The sequence below is a fragment of the Phalacrocorax aristotelis genome, chromosome 26 (assembly GCF_949628215.1).
Source record: "Phalacrocorax aristotelis chromosome 26, bGulAri2.1, whole genome shotgun sequence".
Taxonomy (NCBI): domain Eukaryota; kingdom Metazoa; phylum Chordata; class Aves; order Suliformes; family Phalacrocoracidae; genus Phalacrocorax; species Phalacrocorax aristotelis.
The window spans coordinates 1431153-1443333 of NC_134301.1; the positions used below are offsets into that span (position 1 = coordinate 1431153).

The 12181-nt window shown below is 62.4% G+C and overlaps 1 protein-coding gene across 3 annotated transcripts; it reads right to left on the minus strand.

Annotated features, from left to right (window-relative positions):
* On the minus strand, positions 1-8715 carry AAAS (aladin WD repeat nucleoporin). 3 transcript variants are annotated; one of them, XR_012657517.1, is made up of 17 exons: positions 7676-7811; positions 7268-7395; positions 6376-6431; positions 6091-6182; positions 5676-5722; positions 5037-5135; positions 4085-4228; positions 3783-3903; positions 3382-3506; positions 3082-3142; positions 2799-2889; positions 2271-2364; positions 2065-2132; positions 1596-1816; positions 980-1482; positions 546-630; positions 1-300 (listed from the first exon to the last, which is right to left on the minus strand). XR_012657517.1 is itself a non-coding variant. In XM_075075820.1 (17 exons), the coding sequence occupies exons 2-17, from the start codon at positions 7796-7798 to the stop codon at positions 160-162; spliced, it is 1557 nt and encodes a 518-aa protein (XP_074931921.1). In that variant the 5' UTR covers positions 7799-7811; positions 8622-8715; the 3' UTR covers positions 1-159. The 3 variants fall into 3 exon arrangements, 1 of the variants encoding a protein (XP_074931921.1); XM_075075820.1 differs by lacking the exon at positions 1596-1816 and adding an exon at positions 8622-8715 and having other exon boundaries at positions 980-1061; XR_012657516.1 differs by lacking the exon at positions 1596-1816.
* Between the last annotated feature and the right edge of the window lie 3466 nt (positions 8716-12181).

Below are 12181 nucleotides of genomic sequence, written 5' to 3' on the forward strand. Positions count from 1 at the left end.
GGGGGGGAAAGAGCCGGCTTTATAAGCTACAAGACCCCCACGGAGTTATTAAAGGCACCCAAGGCCGTGCCGTGTGTCCCAGGAGAAGGAGGATGGAGGGTGGAGGGAGCGTCCCGGCGCTGGCTCTGCAGGAGGACGCTGTTGAGGAGCCGGGTGTTGTCACAGCTCCGAGAAGAGGGGCTGCTCCCGCACGCTGGCGCTGGCCATGACCGTGACGGGGCTGCGGCTGGGGCTGGCGCAGGGGACGTGGGCACTCACGAAGAAGAAGGGGACGTGGCTGATCTTCCCCGTGGACCAGCACTGGAGGGGAGAGAGGACGTGAGCAGGCAGATACATACAGGACACAGCAGGGGATGAGAGCCTGAGTGTCACCCTCTTGTCCTCCCCGTGATCCTGGCAAGGACACCTTCCCCACTCTCCCCTCTCTGCAAGGACACTCTGGGGAGGTTTCTCCACCCACCCTGCTCAGCCACCGGATTTATCTCCCTCAGGGACAGCAATGGGGAGCCCCAAAAACTGCTGCTGAAACCAGGGACTGCACTCACCACAGTCAGGAGGGCGCCCTTCTTGAAGCAGGGGTGGAAGGCGATGAGCTGGGGCTGCGCACCACGCTCGCCTCGAAGGAAACCACTGCAGGGGGAAAGAAAAGCCCTAAGTTACAGCACGACTGTGGGGCAGCACTCGGTCACGCTGGCAAACGCAGCGCTTTCAGGGTAGTCTGTGGTTAAGCGGAGAGATCTGGGCCCTGCTGAGATGCACCAGGCAAAGGCAACCTGAAACGAAGTGTTTTCACGTGGATAATGGACAATATGGCCAAAACACAACTGATTCTGCGGTAAAACGGTGGCGCTGCCTGAAGCAGGAGCACAGGCAGCAGCATCTCTCTGCTCCGAGGCAGGTCCACTCTTCCCCGCCAAGCCCCAGCGGATTACTGGTATCCAACCAACCCCAAACCAACCCAAAACCCGGCGCTACGCACCACGGCAGGAGCTCAAACACGGGGCTGTTGCGGGTGCGAAACACAGCGATGACCGTCTGGCTCCCGGGAGCATCAGGATTCCCTGCAGACGGGAGAGAGGAGCAGTGAGGCTTTCCCTTGTCCGAGGGACGGCGCAGACGGGCACCTCCACACCAAACCGGGGACACGGAGGTCAGGTTTTTGCAGGGAGCAGCCGGGCGCTGTGGAGACCGGGGCAGGCAGCCACCGAGGAGGGGGAAAGCTGGCTGCAGACCACGTTTTCCTCACACCAAGGTGCGCAGGAACCCAGGACAGGGCTTTCAAAAGACCCTTCAGTGATTTAAAGCTGGCTCCGAGGTTTCGGGCAGGTAGGTTTGGCTGAAAAAGGTTTGGGCAACAGATGAGGCGACTCCTTTGGAAACACCCCAGCCTTTAAGGTGTGACGTGGGGGCCTGGTCTCTCCAACTTGAAGGTTATTTTCCATCCTATCGCAGTTTCTGCACCGAGATCCTCGCAGGATGGACCTGGAGGTGCAGAGGATGAGGGGGAGCCAGCTATGGGAGTCCTGATACCTTCGGATTTTCCCCCAACCTGGTTTCTTCCCCACCCAGCTTTAAGCACAGCAAAAAACCCTCACGTTTGGGCCCAGCAGCTTCAGCCATCTCCCCACCGGTGACGTGCAGGGAGGGAGCCCCAGGCAGCAGCATCCCCAGCACCGTGTTTCAGTGCTCCCTCAAAGGTCTGCTTTGTCTCAGAGCATGGCCCATCCAGAAGAGCCTGAATGGCTCGATTATCCCAGGGGCTGCTCCTAGAAATGGAGCCAAGAGGCCCAGTCGGGCTCCAGGCGTAATGTGGGCACTGTGGGAACACAGAGACCTTGCTGGGGGGTTGGGAGAGGTGATTCATCCAACTGGAAGTGGGGAGGGAACTGGGATGCATCCCTCTCAGAAGGATACAGCGGAACCGAGTCGCGGTGAGGAACGAAGGCGCTGCCTTCTCGACCTGACTCCTCACCTCAGCGGGGTTTGCCCCCCTTCTGCCTGCTGGAAGGGGGATTTTCAGCCAAAGCCCGGCACTGGGGCAGGCAGGGCAGAGGCAGGACTTACCTCTGATGATCACTGCGAGTCTCTCACCGGTGGGGTCCCACACCATGGAGTGGACTTCGCCTCCAATCCTGAAAGTGGCATGAGCAGCAGTGAGATCCCCCATCGCAGCCAATGTCCCCCGCACTGGAGGACTGCTACCGAGGCGGGCACGGGCCCCCTCTGCCTCCCAGGTGTCGTGTTAGGGCAACGGATGCAGCCAGACCCACCTCTCCTCACCATAGAGCGTCTCGAAGGTGGTCTCGGACAGATCTGCCACGATAGAAGCTGTTTTCGAGCCTCCCACTTGCCCTTGCATCTCCCCTGAAACAAACAACCTGGTCACTTCTTGTCTCCTGCTTGAATTACTGCATGGGTCATCTCGCTCCATATATCACACTTTTATTTCCAAAGTGATTCATCATTTATCTCTGTTTCTTAGGGCAGCTGTGGAGCAACATGCTGCTATCCCACAGCATCTGCCTCTCTCCGGGATGAAGGACAGGAGGTTTCCCCTCAACAAATATCAGGACCAGTCACCTCCATGGAAAAGACCTCCCCCCTCCATGGGGGTCGAGAGACCCCCGGGACACCCTTCCCCCTGCCCATCCTGGCTTTGCCACGCTGGGAAACACAGCTAATAAACAAAAAGCCCGCCTGGCCAAGCCCAGCCGCAGCCAAAAGCAAGAAGATGGCTTGGGGACCAGCCACCAGCTCTTGGAAAGCTTCGCCTCGGTAGCCAGCTGGCGCAGACTCACCCCTATACTCCGAGAAGGACAAGGAGTAGATGACGGACTCGCCCAGCACTGTGAAGAGCAGTCGGCTGCCATCAGGGCTCCAGCACCCAGTCTGTGGGACACAGAGCCCCATTAACACCCGCAGCCCAGGCTGGGGAGCTGGCAGCTTGCAAGGGATGTTTTAGAGCCAGCTGGAAACAGAGGAGTTTTAATAATGCATGTATGTTTTAGTAGTGCATACACGCACCCAAGGGCCTTAGAGGCAATATCTGCCCGGTGTGGGTAGGAAATGCCCCCATCCTACCTGGCAGCGTCCTTTGATAGTGGGCCATCGCTCGCACGTCCACATCTGAGCCTCCCACACTCTGGAAGAGAGACAAGCTGAAGTGAGCAGGATAAATTGCTGGGATACGCCCCAATTCTGCTGCTCCAGGAGGAGTCCAAGATGTCAGACCCCATTACCCACCCGTTTTCCCCCCGCCACATTGGATGCGGTAGGAATGGGAGCAGTTAGGACACAGAGAGTCCAGATCTGCTTGGTTTTAAAGTCAATGAAAATGACAATAAGGGCTGAAAGAAAACATCTCGCAGGCAGGGAGCTCACCTGAACACCGCGGAGGGAGTGGCCGCCAGGACCTTGCTGCCGTCTGGTGACCAAGCCAAGTAAGTGACGCCACCGCCCCCAAACCACTGCAGCTGGACGCAGTTTTCAGTGGACACGTCCCATACCTGGAGGAGGGGGACAATGGGGAGGATAATGACACCAGGACCTGAATGCTGACCGGGTAGTTAGCGCAGCTTTGGGCAACTTTTTGTATGGATTATGAAATGAAGACTGGTGCTTTCAGATCTAGTTCAAATTCAGGAGCTGCCTAATCCATCCTCCAAGGAAATGCTGCCTGTGCCGAGCAGTCCCGCAGCCAAACCATCCCCTGGTGACCCCGTGGTGTGTTCACGGCTCCGGTATCCCAAAAAGCACCCTGGGAGGCACAGCCTCTTACACACCAGCATGGCCGTGTTGACCGGTGATGCTGAGAGCAGCAGGTCCCCGCTGGGAGCCCACACCAGGCTGGTGACGGGGCTGTGCCCGGGGTAGGACAGCACCTGAGCGCAGCCGGACGAAGGTCTGGAGGGAAGGAGAGAGAAACAGCCGTGGTTGATTGCAGGAAGGGCTGGCCCGCATGCCACTGAAGGCTGGGGTTGTGTCCGCTGGCAGGACAGGCACCTGCCTGGAATTAACCCCAAGGCAACCCTAAGGGGCTCGCAACAACCCACGGCAGGGCTGTGGAGACGCACGGGGCTGTCACCTCGTGGAGAGGGAGGTGGGATCCAGGTGCCACACCAGGACGCAGGTCTGGCAGGCGACGGCGAGGATTGAGGCGCAGAGCGGCTTCCAGGCCATGGCAGCCACATTCCTCTGCAGGCGATGCTTCAGCGAGGGGATGGTGGCGCTGCCGGAGAGGAGGGAAGCGTGACAAGAGGGAAAATGGGGGATCAGAGCCCTCACACCACCCAGAGAGGGCTGTGGACCATCTCCCAGTGTCCTCTCTCCAGCTCTGACCACAGTGGGGGGGGCCTAAAAGCTTAGAGTGGGAGAGGGAATGTGCCCCAGCATGAACCGCTTCCACGGGGGGGGGACAGAGGAGATCCCAGCCAGGTGACACCGGCACCGTGCAGCAAGCCAGAGCGCACCTCGTGCGATTAAGCACCATGCCCTGTGCTGCCCACGGCCCGACCCCGGGGCGGCAGATGGCACTTGCTGGCTTGAAATCCCAGCTGGGGGAGAATGCCTCAGCGGGGAGGCGCGGGGAGGGCTGCAGGACCAGCCGGCAGAGTCTTCTCCTGAGGGAGGCTTTACATGCACTGGGGGAGCAGGGAGACCTGGAGGAGAAAGGAGACTCAACAACGCTCGAGAGGCTGCTCTGCCTATGATGGCAGCCAGGCCATACGCTGCCACAGCCTGCGCCTGCCCAGGCTGCCCCGAGGAGCACAGAGGGAAAGAAAAACCAAAGCTTAAGTAGGCCAGAGATTTTTGGAGATGTCTTGCTGGAGAACACAAGAAGTTCTGGGGACATGGTGCCGGTGAGAGCAAAGCCTGAGCAAACACCGAGGCAGTGCAAGGCAGCAAATCCTCAGTACGAGCTTGAGGTGGATGTGAGAGGGCGAAATGGGGAGCAGGGGGTCTGCGGAGGCACCTCCCAAGGAGCAGTGTCTCCAGGGATGTGGCCAGTGGTGCCCGAGGAGCAGCCCAGCCCTCACCTGTTGGAGTTGTAGACCCGAATGGAGTCATCCAGAAGAGCCACAGCAAACTTGCTGGTGTGGGGGTGCCAGGCGAAGGCCCGGATGGTGCAGCCAGCCCTGGAAGGAGGGACGGGGCAGGTTGAGGCACACCAGCTGCCGCACCAGCATTTTGGGCTCAAGGCAGCAATGATGGGCTCAGGCATCAGGCGTGACCACCCAGCAGCCCCCCAAGACCAACAAAGACAGTACCCAGAGTCACCAGTGAAATAAAGTCTTTTCGCTGTTGAATGGGACCATTTTCTCCGATAAATTCCCCATTCCTGGCAATGATTTGCAGGTCTTTGCCGAGGGGCCAGTTAACAGTCAAGGGATGATATTTCAAGGAATTTTCCAAGCCCTGATCTCGTTTAATGCAGCTCCCCCCATGTGCAGTGCATTAGGGCACGCTTTGCTCCTTGCTGTCATAGACAAACTGGGGCAGCCAGAGGCAACAGGGAAATAGTTGCTGTAACATCTACCCAGTGGGGAGGTTGAGCACATAAAAAATGAGGTGATCCTGCCCTTGTACCCCCACCCCTTTCACTCAGCTCCCCAGCCCCATTTCACGAGGTTTCACAGACACCCAGACACGGTGGTTTCACAGCACGCAGGACTCACCAGTCCACTGCCTGGGAGAACTCTGCGATCATGTCTTCGCTGGTTAGCTTCAGGGGAGAAGAGTTAACACTGAGCTGGCAGCGCACACGAGAGCAGAAGCTGCCTCTGGTACAGCAGCGAGGACCCCCCTGGTATCCAAATGCCTGCTTCCCTCTCCCCGCTCCTCGATTTCAGTCCCTTTTGGAGTACTTTGTTGTCCTAATCCCTTTCTAGCGCCCATTCTCCTCCCTTTGGAGCAGGAAACCCGCAGCATTCATAGCTGGGCACCACCAGGAGGAATATTTTGCTGTGTTTTCAGCTGGGAAGCACCCACCTGCCAGCCAAACCATCCCCCTGGTACAGGGTCAGTGTCGCAGGACATGCCGCATCATCCCTGCCTTCCCGAGCACAAGGGTTAAGTCCTGCAAACACTCACCGAGAGGTGGGGGAACAAGGAGCCATGCAGCGAGGAGAGCCAGTGGCACACGGCCAGCGTGTAGCTCGAGCCTGTCTTCACCCACTGCAGCCCTGCGGAGAGTAAAGGACCATCATCACTTCTGTGGGCTTCAACAAGAGGCCCGACAGGCAAAGGAAACACAGGCAGCTGTGACAGGCAGGGACAGCAGCGGTGGGAAATGGGGTGAAGGGAACCAAAGGATCAAAACGAGATCCAGAGAGACCCAGGAAATCTTCAGGTCCTCCAGGAGCAGCCCAGACTCACCCTCCTCCTCAGCACTGGCAATCTCCTTCAGCACCCCGCACAGCCCCACGTCCCGCCTGCAGCAGAAAGCTCAGTCAGCCTCCCTCACCCTGCACGTTGGTGACACAAAGCCCAGCCACCTCCCTCCCCCATCCCCTCAAAATCCCCCTCACCTGCTGAGAATCCCCCCAGGCCTCCAAGGCAGTTCTCCCCTCAGCTGGCTGCACTTACCCCAGTCACCAGTGACTGCTGGACCTGCCCTGAGCTGCGCTGAGCTCTCAGCTATGTTATGAACAACCAAACTCTCCCAGGAAGCTCAGACTGGGGTGTTGCACAGCATTGTGAAGGCCTGGGAGCCAGCTGTGCCCTCCCACGGCTCGTTCAGCTGGAGCAGAGGAGGCCAAGGGCAGCCTCATGGTGCTCGGCAGCCCCCTCCCGAGGGCAGGAGGAGGGGCAGGGCTGGTCTCTGCTCTCTGGTGACCAACGCCAGGCCCCGAGGGAACGGCAGGGAGATGTGCCAGGGGAGGGTGAGGCTGGGCATTAGGAGAAGGTCCTTCCCCCAGAGGGTGGTGGAGCCCTGGCACAGGCTCCCCAGGGAGGCATCGCGGCACCAGCCTGGCGATGTTCCAGAAGCGCTTGGCCAAGGCCCCCAGAGACACGGTGTGAATTTGGGGTGTCCTGTGCAGGGACGGGAGCTGGGCTCGATGGTCCCTGGGGGTCCCTTCCAGCTCAGGGCATTCCATAATTCTGTGGGTGAGGGCTGACAGGGCAGCAAAGCCTCTGCGATGCTCCTGGGCAAAGAGGCTGCAGAAGAAGTACGGGGAAGGGGGTTTGTGCGCAGATATTCGGTGAAGGGGCAGCTCCTGGCTTTGCCTCCCGCAGGCCTGGCTGTTTCAGCGGGGCGTGCACTCACCAGGCACTGAGGCATCTCTTCCAGAGGGACTCGCGGTGGTGGATGAAGGCCGGCCGGGTGCTGTGTTCCAGCCGGCTGTGAGCCTTGAGGGCTTCCTTGGGCAGGCTGAGGACGGGCAGGTCTGCCAGCTGCGAGCAGAGACACACTGTGTGGTGAGCAAAGCACTCGGGGCAGGGGGGCAGCTGGGGAAAGGCCCCCCCCATTGCAGAAAGCAAACAGCAATGTGAGAGAAGGAGGGGCACAAAGACGGGGTGAAGGGATGAAGAAACACCCTACGCGTGAGCCTCTCTCCTCCATGCTGAGGGCAACCTCTGTGGGGGGCAAGGAGGCACCCCCAGCTGAAGGGGCCGGAGCTCCAGTCACAGCTGGGGGGGGGCACAGTGTTACCCCGAGCCTGGAAGGGCTCACCTGGCTCTGGAAGGCGAGCGGGAGCTGCTCATAGAGGCGGCCACAGACCAAGGCGTTATTGAACTCGTAGAGGGTGATGTCCCCAGGGGGTGGCGGGGGGGGGAACAGCGCCAAGGAACACATCCCGCTGGAGGTCCTGGGGGTGAGAGACGCACCATGGGGCTGAGCGGTGCAGCTGCCCCCTTCCACCCAAAAAAAGGGGCTGAGCGGTGCAGCTGCCCCCTTCCCCCCCAAAAAAAGGGGCTGAGCGGTGCAGCTGCCCCCTTCCCCCCCAAAAAAAGGGGCTGGCGGTGCAGCTGCCCCCTTCCCCCCCACCAACCGGGGCTGAGAGGTGCAGCCCACCCCTTTACCACCCCAAAGAGGGGCTGAGAGGTGCAGACCCCCCTTCACTCCTAAAAAGGGGCTGAGAGGTGCAGCTCCCCCCTTCCTCCCCAAAAAAAGGGGACGAGCGGTGCAGCTCCCCCCTTCCCTCCCAAAAAAGGGCTGAGAGGTGCAGCTCCCCCCTTCCCCCCCCAAAAAAAAGGGGCTGAGAGGTGCTGCCCAGCCCTTTACCCCCCCAAAAGGGGCTGAGAGGTGCAGCTCCCCCCTTCCCCCCCCCCCAAAAAAAGGGGCTGAGAGATGCAGCTCCCCCATTCCCCCCCAAAAAAAGGGGCTGAGAGGTGCAGCTCCCCCCTTCCCCCCCCCAAAAAGGGGATGAGCGGTGCAGCTCCCCCCTTCCCCCCCCAAAAAAAAGGGGATGAGCGGTGCAGCTCCCCCCCTTCCCCCCCCAAAAGAGGCTGGGAGATGCAGCCGCTGGGGAGGGGGCATCCTTCCCCCCCGGGGCGCGCCAGCTCCAGCCTGAGCCCCCTCCCCAGCCCCTCACACACGCAGAGCCCCCTCCCCGCCCTGTCAACGGCCCACAGCCGCCCCCCGCTCCCTCGGGCGCCGCCATCTTGTCGCCCCTCACCCTTTTCCCGCCTCCCGCGGACGGGTCCCGGCGAGGGCCAATCCCTTTCCGCGGCCGCCTTCGCGCGCCCCCTGGCGGCGGCGGCGGTGGGGAATTAAAGGGGCCGCGGCCCCGCTTGGCGCAGAGCTGGGGCGGCGGGGCGGCACCCGGCCCCCTCCCCGTCTGGCCCACCCCGGCAGTGACTCGTCCTACCCTCGGCGCCGACCCCCCTCCGGTGAATTGGGGGCTCCCCCGCTGTAATGGTGGGCTGGTAAATTGGAGGGTGCAGCTTTGGGGGAGCATTTCCCCTTTAAGAGAGGCGGTGCGCCCCCCGCCCCCCCGCGGGGGCGGGAAAGCGGCGGGTGGTGCCCGAGCCGGGCTGGGACCACCCCCCCCGCGGTGTCCTGCACCCCCCCGGGGGGTCCCCGCGGCACCCCCGGGCACACCTCGCACCCCATTACCCCCCCCACACCCCGCACCCAGGGTGCCCGAGCACATCGTGACCCTCCCGTGCGCGGTCCTGTGGGGTGGGGTGCTCACCTCCGTGGGTGCCCTCCCCCCGTGCTCGGGTCCCATGGGTGCAACCTTTACCTGCCCGCACCCGGGTGCCGTGGGTGCCCGTGTCCCCCCCCACCCCGTACCCGGGTCCCGTGGGTGCCCGTGTTCCCCCCCCACCCCGCACCCGGGCCCCGTTGGGTGCCCATGTCCAACCCCACCCCGCACCCGGGTCCCGTGGGTGCCCGTGTGCAACCCCACCCTGTGCCTGGGTCCTGTGGGTGCCTGTGCCCCCCACCCTGTACGTGGATCCCATGGGTGCCCGGGTCCTGTGTGTGCCCATGCCCACCCCCCACCCCAGGTCCTACGGGCACCCAGGTCCCACGGGTGAATATGTCCCTCCCCACCCCATACCTGAGCCCCACGGGTGTCCACATCCCCCTCTTTCACCATACCCAGGTCCCATGGGTGCCTACATCCCCCCAGGCAGGACAGTGGGTCCTGCGCCCCCCCCTCCCCCCCAGCCCAGCCCGCTCCCCTTGGATCACTCCCAGCTCCTCTTTTTGGGCTCTCAATTTCCCTTCCCCTCCTGTTTTCGGCTCGCTTTTATTATATTTATCTCTGTGTTTTCCTTAGCGGCCGCAAAAGTTATTTTAATTTTTTCAGGATATTAAATAAAGGCTGCGGCGGGGGGGGCTGCGGCGGGGGGCCCTGCATTCCTCACCCGTTACGGAGCGAGCGGGGTTTGATAGGAGACAACGATTTGGACGGCGCCGACATCAGAGCCACCGCAGGGCTGGCGTGGCCTCGTGGCTTCCCTTCCCTTGGACCCGGCGGTGGGAGCTGAACACATCATCATCCCCCCCCCCCCCCCCCAAAAAAAAATAAAAAGAAAAAAGAAAAATAAGGCCCCTTGGGGCAGCGAGAAGGGAAAAACTGGTGCTGCCAAAGTGGGGGAGGCCCTGATGGGGTTTTGAGGGGGGGTCTTTGGATGGGTTTGGGCTCCGTGGTTTGGGTGGCTCCGGGCGGTCGAGCCCTCGGTGGCCGCCGGGTCGGGGTTTGGCTCGGGAACGTGGCTGGAAGGTCTCGTTGGCACTGGCCCACCCACGGCGAGCGGCAGCGGGGCTGGTGCGTTCGGGGGGGGCGGGGATAAACACCCTGAAAAGAGCAAACCTGCGCCTGGGAGGGGGGGCAGAGTTGGGGGGCTGTAAGGGGAGCTGGCACCCACCACTCCAAATTCCCCTGGGAGCCACGCTGGGGACGGCTCAGTCACCCTCTGCGGCGTGGCACTGGGCTCCGGCCGCCCTGTTGGCACGGGGACACCTCCGTGCCTCAGTTTCCCCACTTGTGGGGGGGGAGGGTAACGTGTCACCCCCCCCTGTTCCCCGGGGACACCTGGGTCCTGGCCAGCTCTGTGCAGCCGTGGCCGCCGTGACTCACCCCAGGGCTGGCACACGTGGCCAGGGGTGGCACCGGGGGCTCCGCCACGCTGGCACGGGGACCCACCGCCATCCCTGTCCCCATCCCCCCGCGGGGTGGTGGGTGCCGGTAGCTGCGCCCCCACCCCCGCCTCTCCCCTTTGTGCTGGCACAGGAGCCCATTTCCACCTCCTTTGCCTTTTTCCGTGGCTTTTTTGGTGGGTTGGTTTTGGTTTTTTTTTTTTCAGAAAAGCCCCAAACCAGGGCTGGGCACATCAAAGGGCTGGCGGGAGCCCAGGGCAGCTGGGGGGGGGGCTGCTCGTGGGGAGGGGTTGTGGGGTGCTCGCCAGCCCATGGCGCCCAAAACTGGGGTGTCCTCGGTAACACATGGCCCTGCCGCGTGCCCACGCACTGCCACGTGGCCCTCGCCCGTGATGTTGCCGTGGGGAAACTGAGGCACGGGACAAGGTTTGGCTGAGCTGGGCGGGGGCCGTGCTCGTGTGTTCCTGTGCACACACGTGTTTGTGTGTTCCCGTGCATGGATGTCCCTGGGACCGGGGACGCGTGGTGTCGGGGGGACGCGTGTGTGGCTGGCTGGGGTGGGTGTGCGGGGCTGGGGCACACGCGTGTGTGGGACAAGGCCGGCGTGAGCATTGCTGTCACGTGTGGATGGCAGCGTCCCATTGGGTCCCCGAAAGTGGCTTGGGGGGGGTTCCTGAGCTTGGGGACATGGGGACGCAGGGACAGAGGGGTATGTGGACATGGGGACACAGGGATGTGGGACCGGGGGGACGTGGGGACACAGGGACAGAGGGGTGTGGGGACATGGGGACACAGGGATGTGGGACCAGGGGGACATGGGGACACAGGGACAGAGGGGTGTGGGGACATGGGGACACAGGGATGTGGGACCGGGGGGACATGGGGACACAGGGACAGAGGGGTATGGGGACACAGGGATGTGGGACCGGGGGGACATGGGGACACAGGGACAGAGGGGTGTGGGGACATGGGGACACAGGGATGTGGGACCGGGGGGACATGGGGACACAGGGACAGAGGGGTGTGGGGACATGGGGACACAGGGATGTGGGACCAGGGGGACATGGGGACACAGGGACAGAGGGGTATGGGGACATGGGGACACAGGGATGTGGGACCGGGGGGACATGGGGACGCAGGGACAGAGGGGTATGTGGACATGGGGACACAGGGATGTGGGACCGGGGGGACATGGGGACGCAGGGACAGAGGGGTATGTGGACATGGGGACACAGGGATGTGGGACCGGGGGGACATGGGGACGCAGGGACAGAGGGGTATGTGGACATGGGGACACAGGGATGTGGGACCGGGGGGACATGGGGACACAGGGACAGAGGGGTGGGGGGACATGGGGACACAGGGATGTGGGACTGGGGGGACATGGGGACACAGGGACAGAGGGGTGTGGGGACATGGGGACACAGGGATGTGGGACCGGGGGGACATGGGGACACAGGGACAGAGGGGTGTGGGGACATGGGGACACAGGGATGTGGGACCGGGGGGACATGGGGACACAGGGACAGTGGGGTGTGGGGACATGGGGGTCTGGGGCCATATGGATGTAGGGACATGGGGACATCAGGATATGGTGTCACGGGGGCATGAGGCTATGGGGTCTGG

Excerpts from the sequence above, each read along its gene's own strand:
- AAAS (XM_075075820.1), bottom strand. The coding sequence starts at position 7,798 with ATGTGTTCCTTGGCGCTGTTCCCCCCCCCGCCACCCCCTGGGGACATC. Across the intron at positions 7,396-7,675 it reads CGCTCGCCTTCCAGAGCCAG|CTGGCAGACCTGCCCGTCCT; the intron begins GTGAGCCCTTCC and ends CTCTGCTCGCAG. Across the intron at positions 5,723-6,090 it reads CCTTGTTCCCCCACCTCTCG|CTAACCAGCGAAGACATGAT; the intron begins GTGAGTGTTTGC and ends TCTCCCCTGAAG.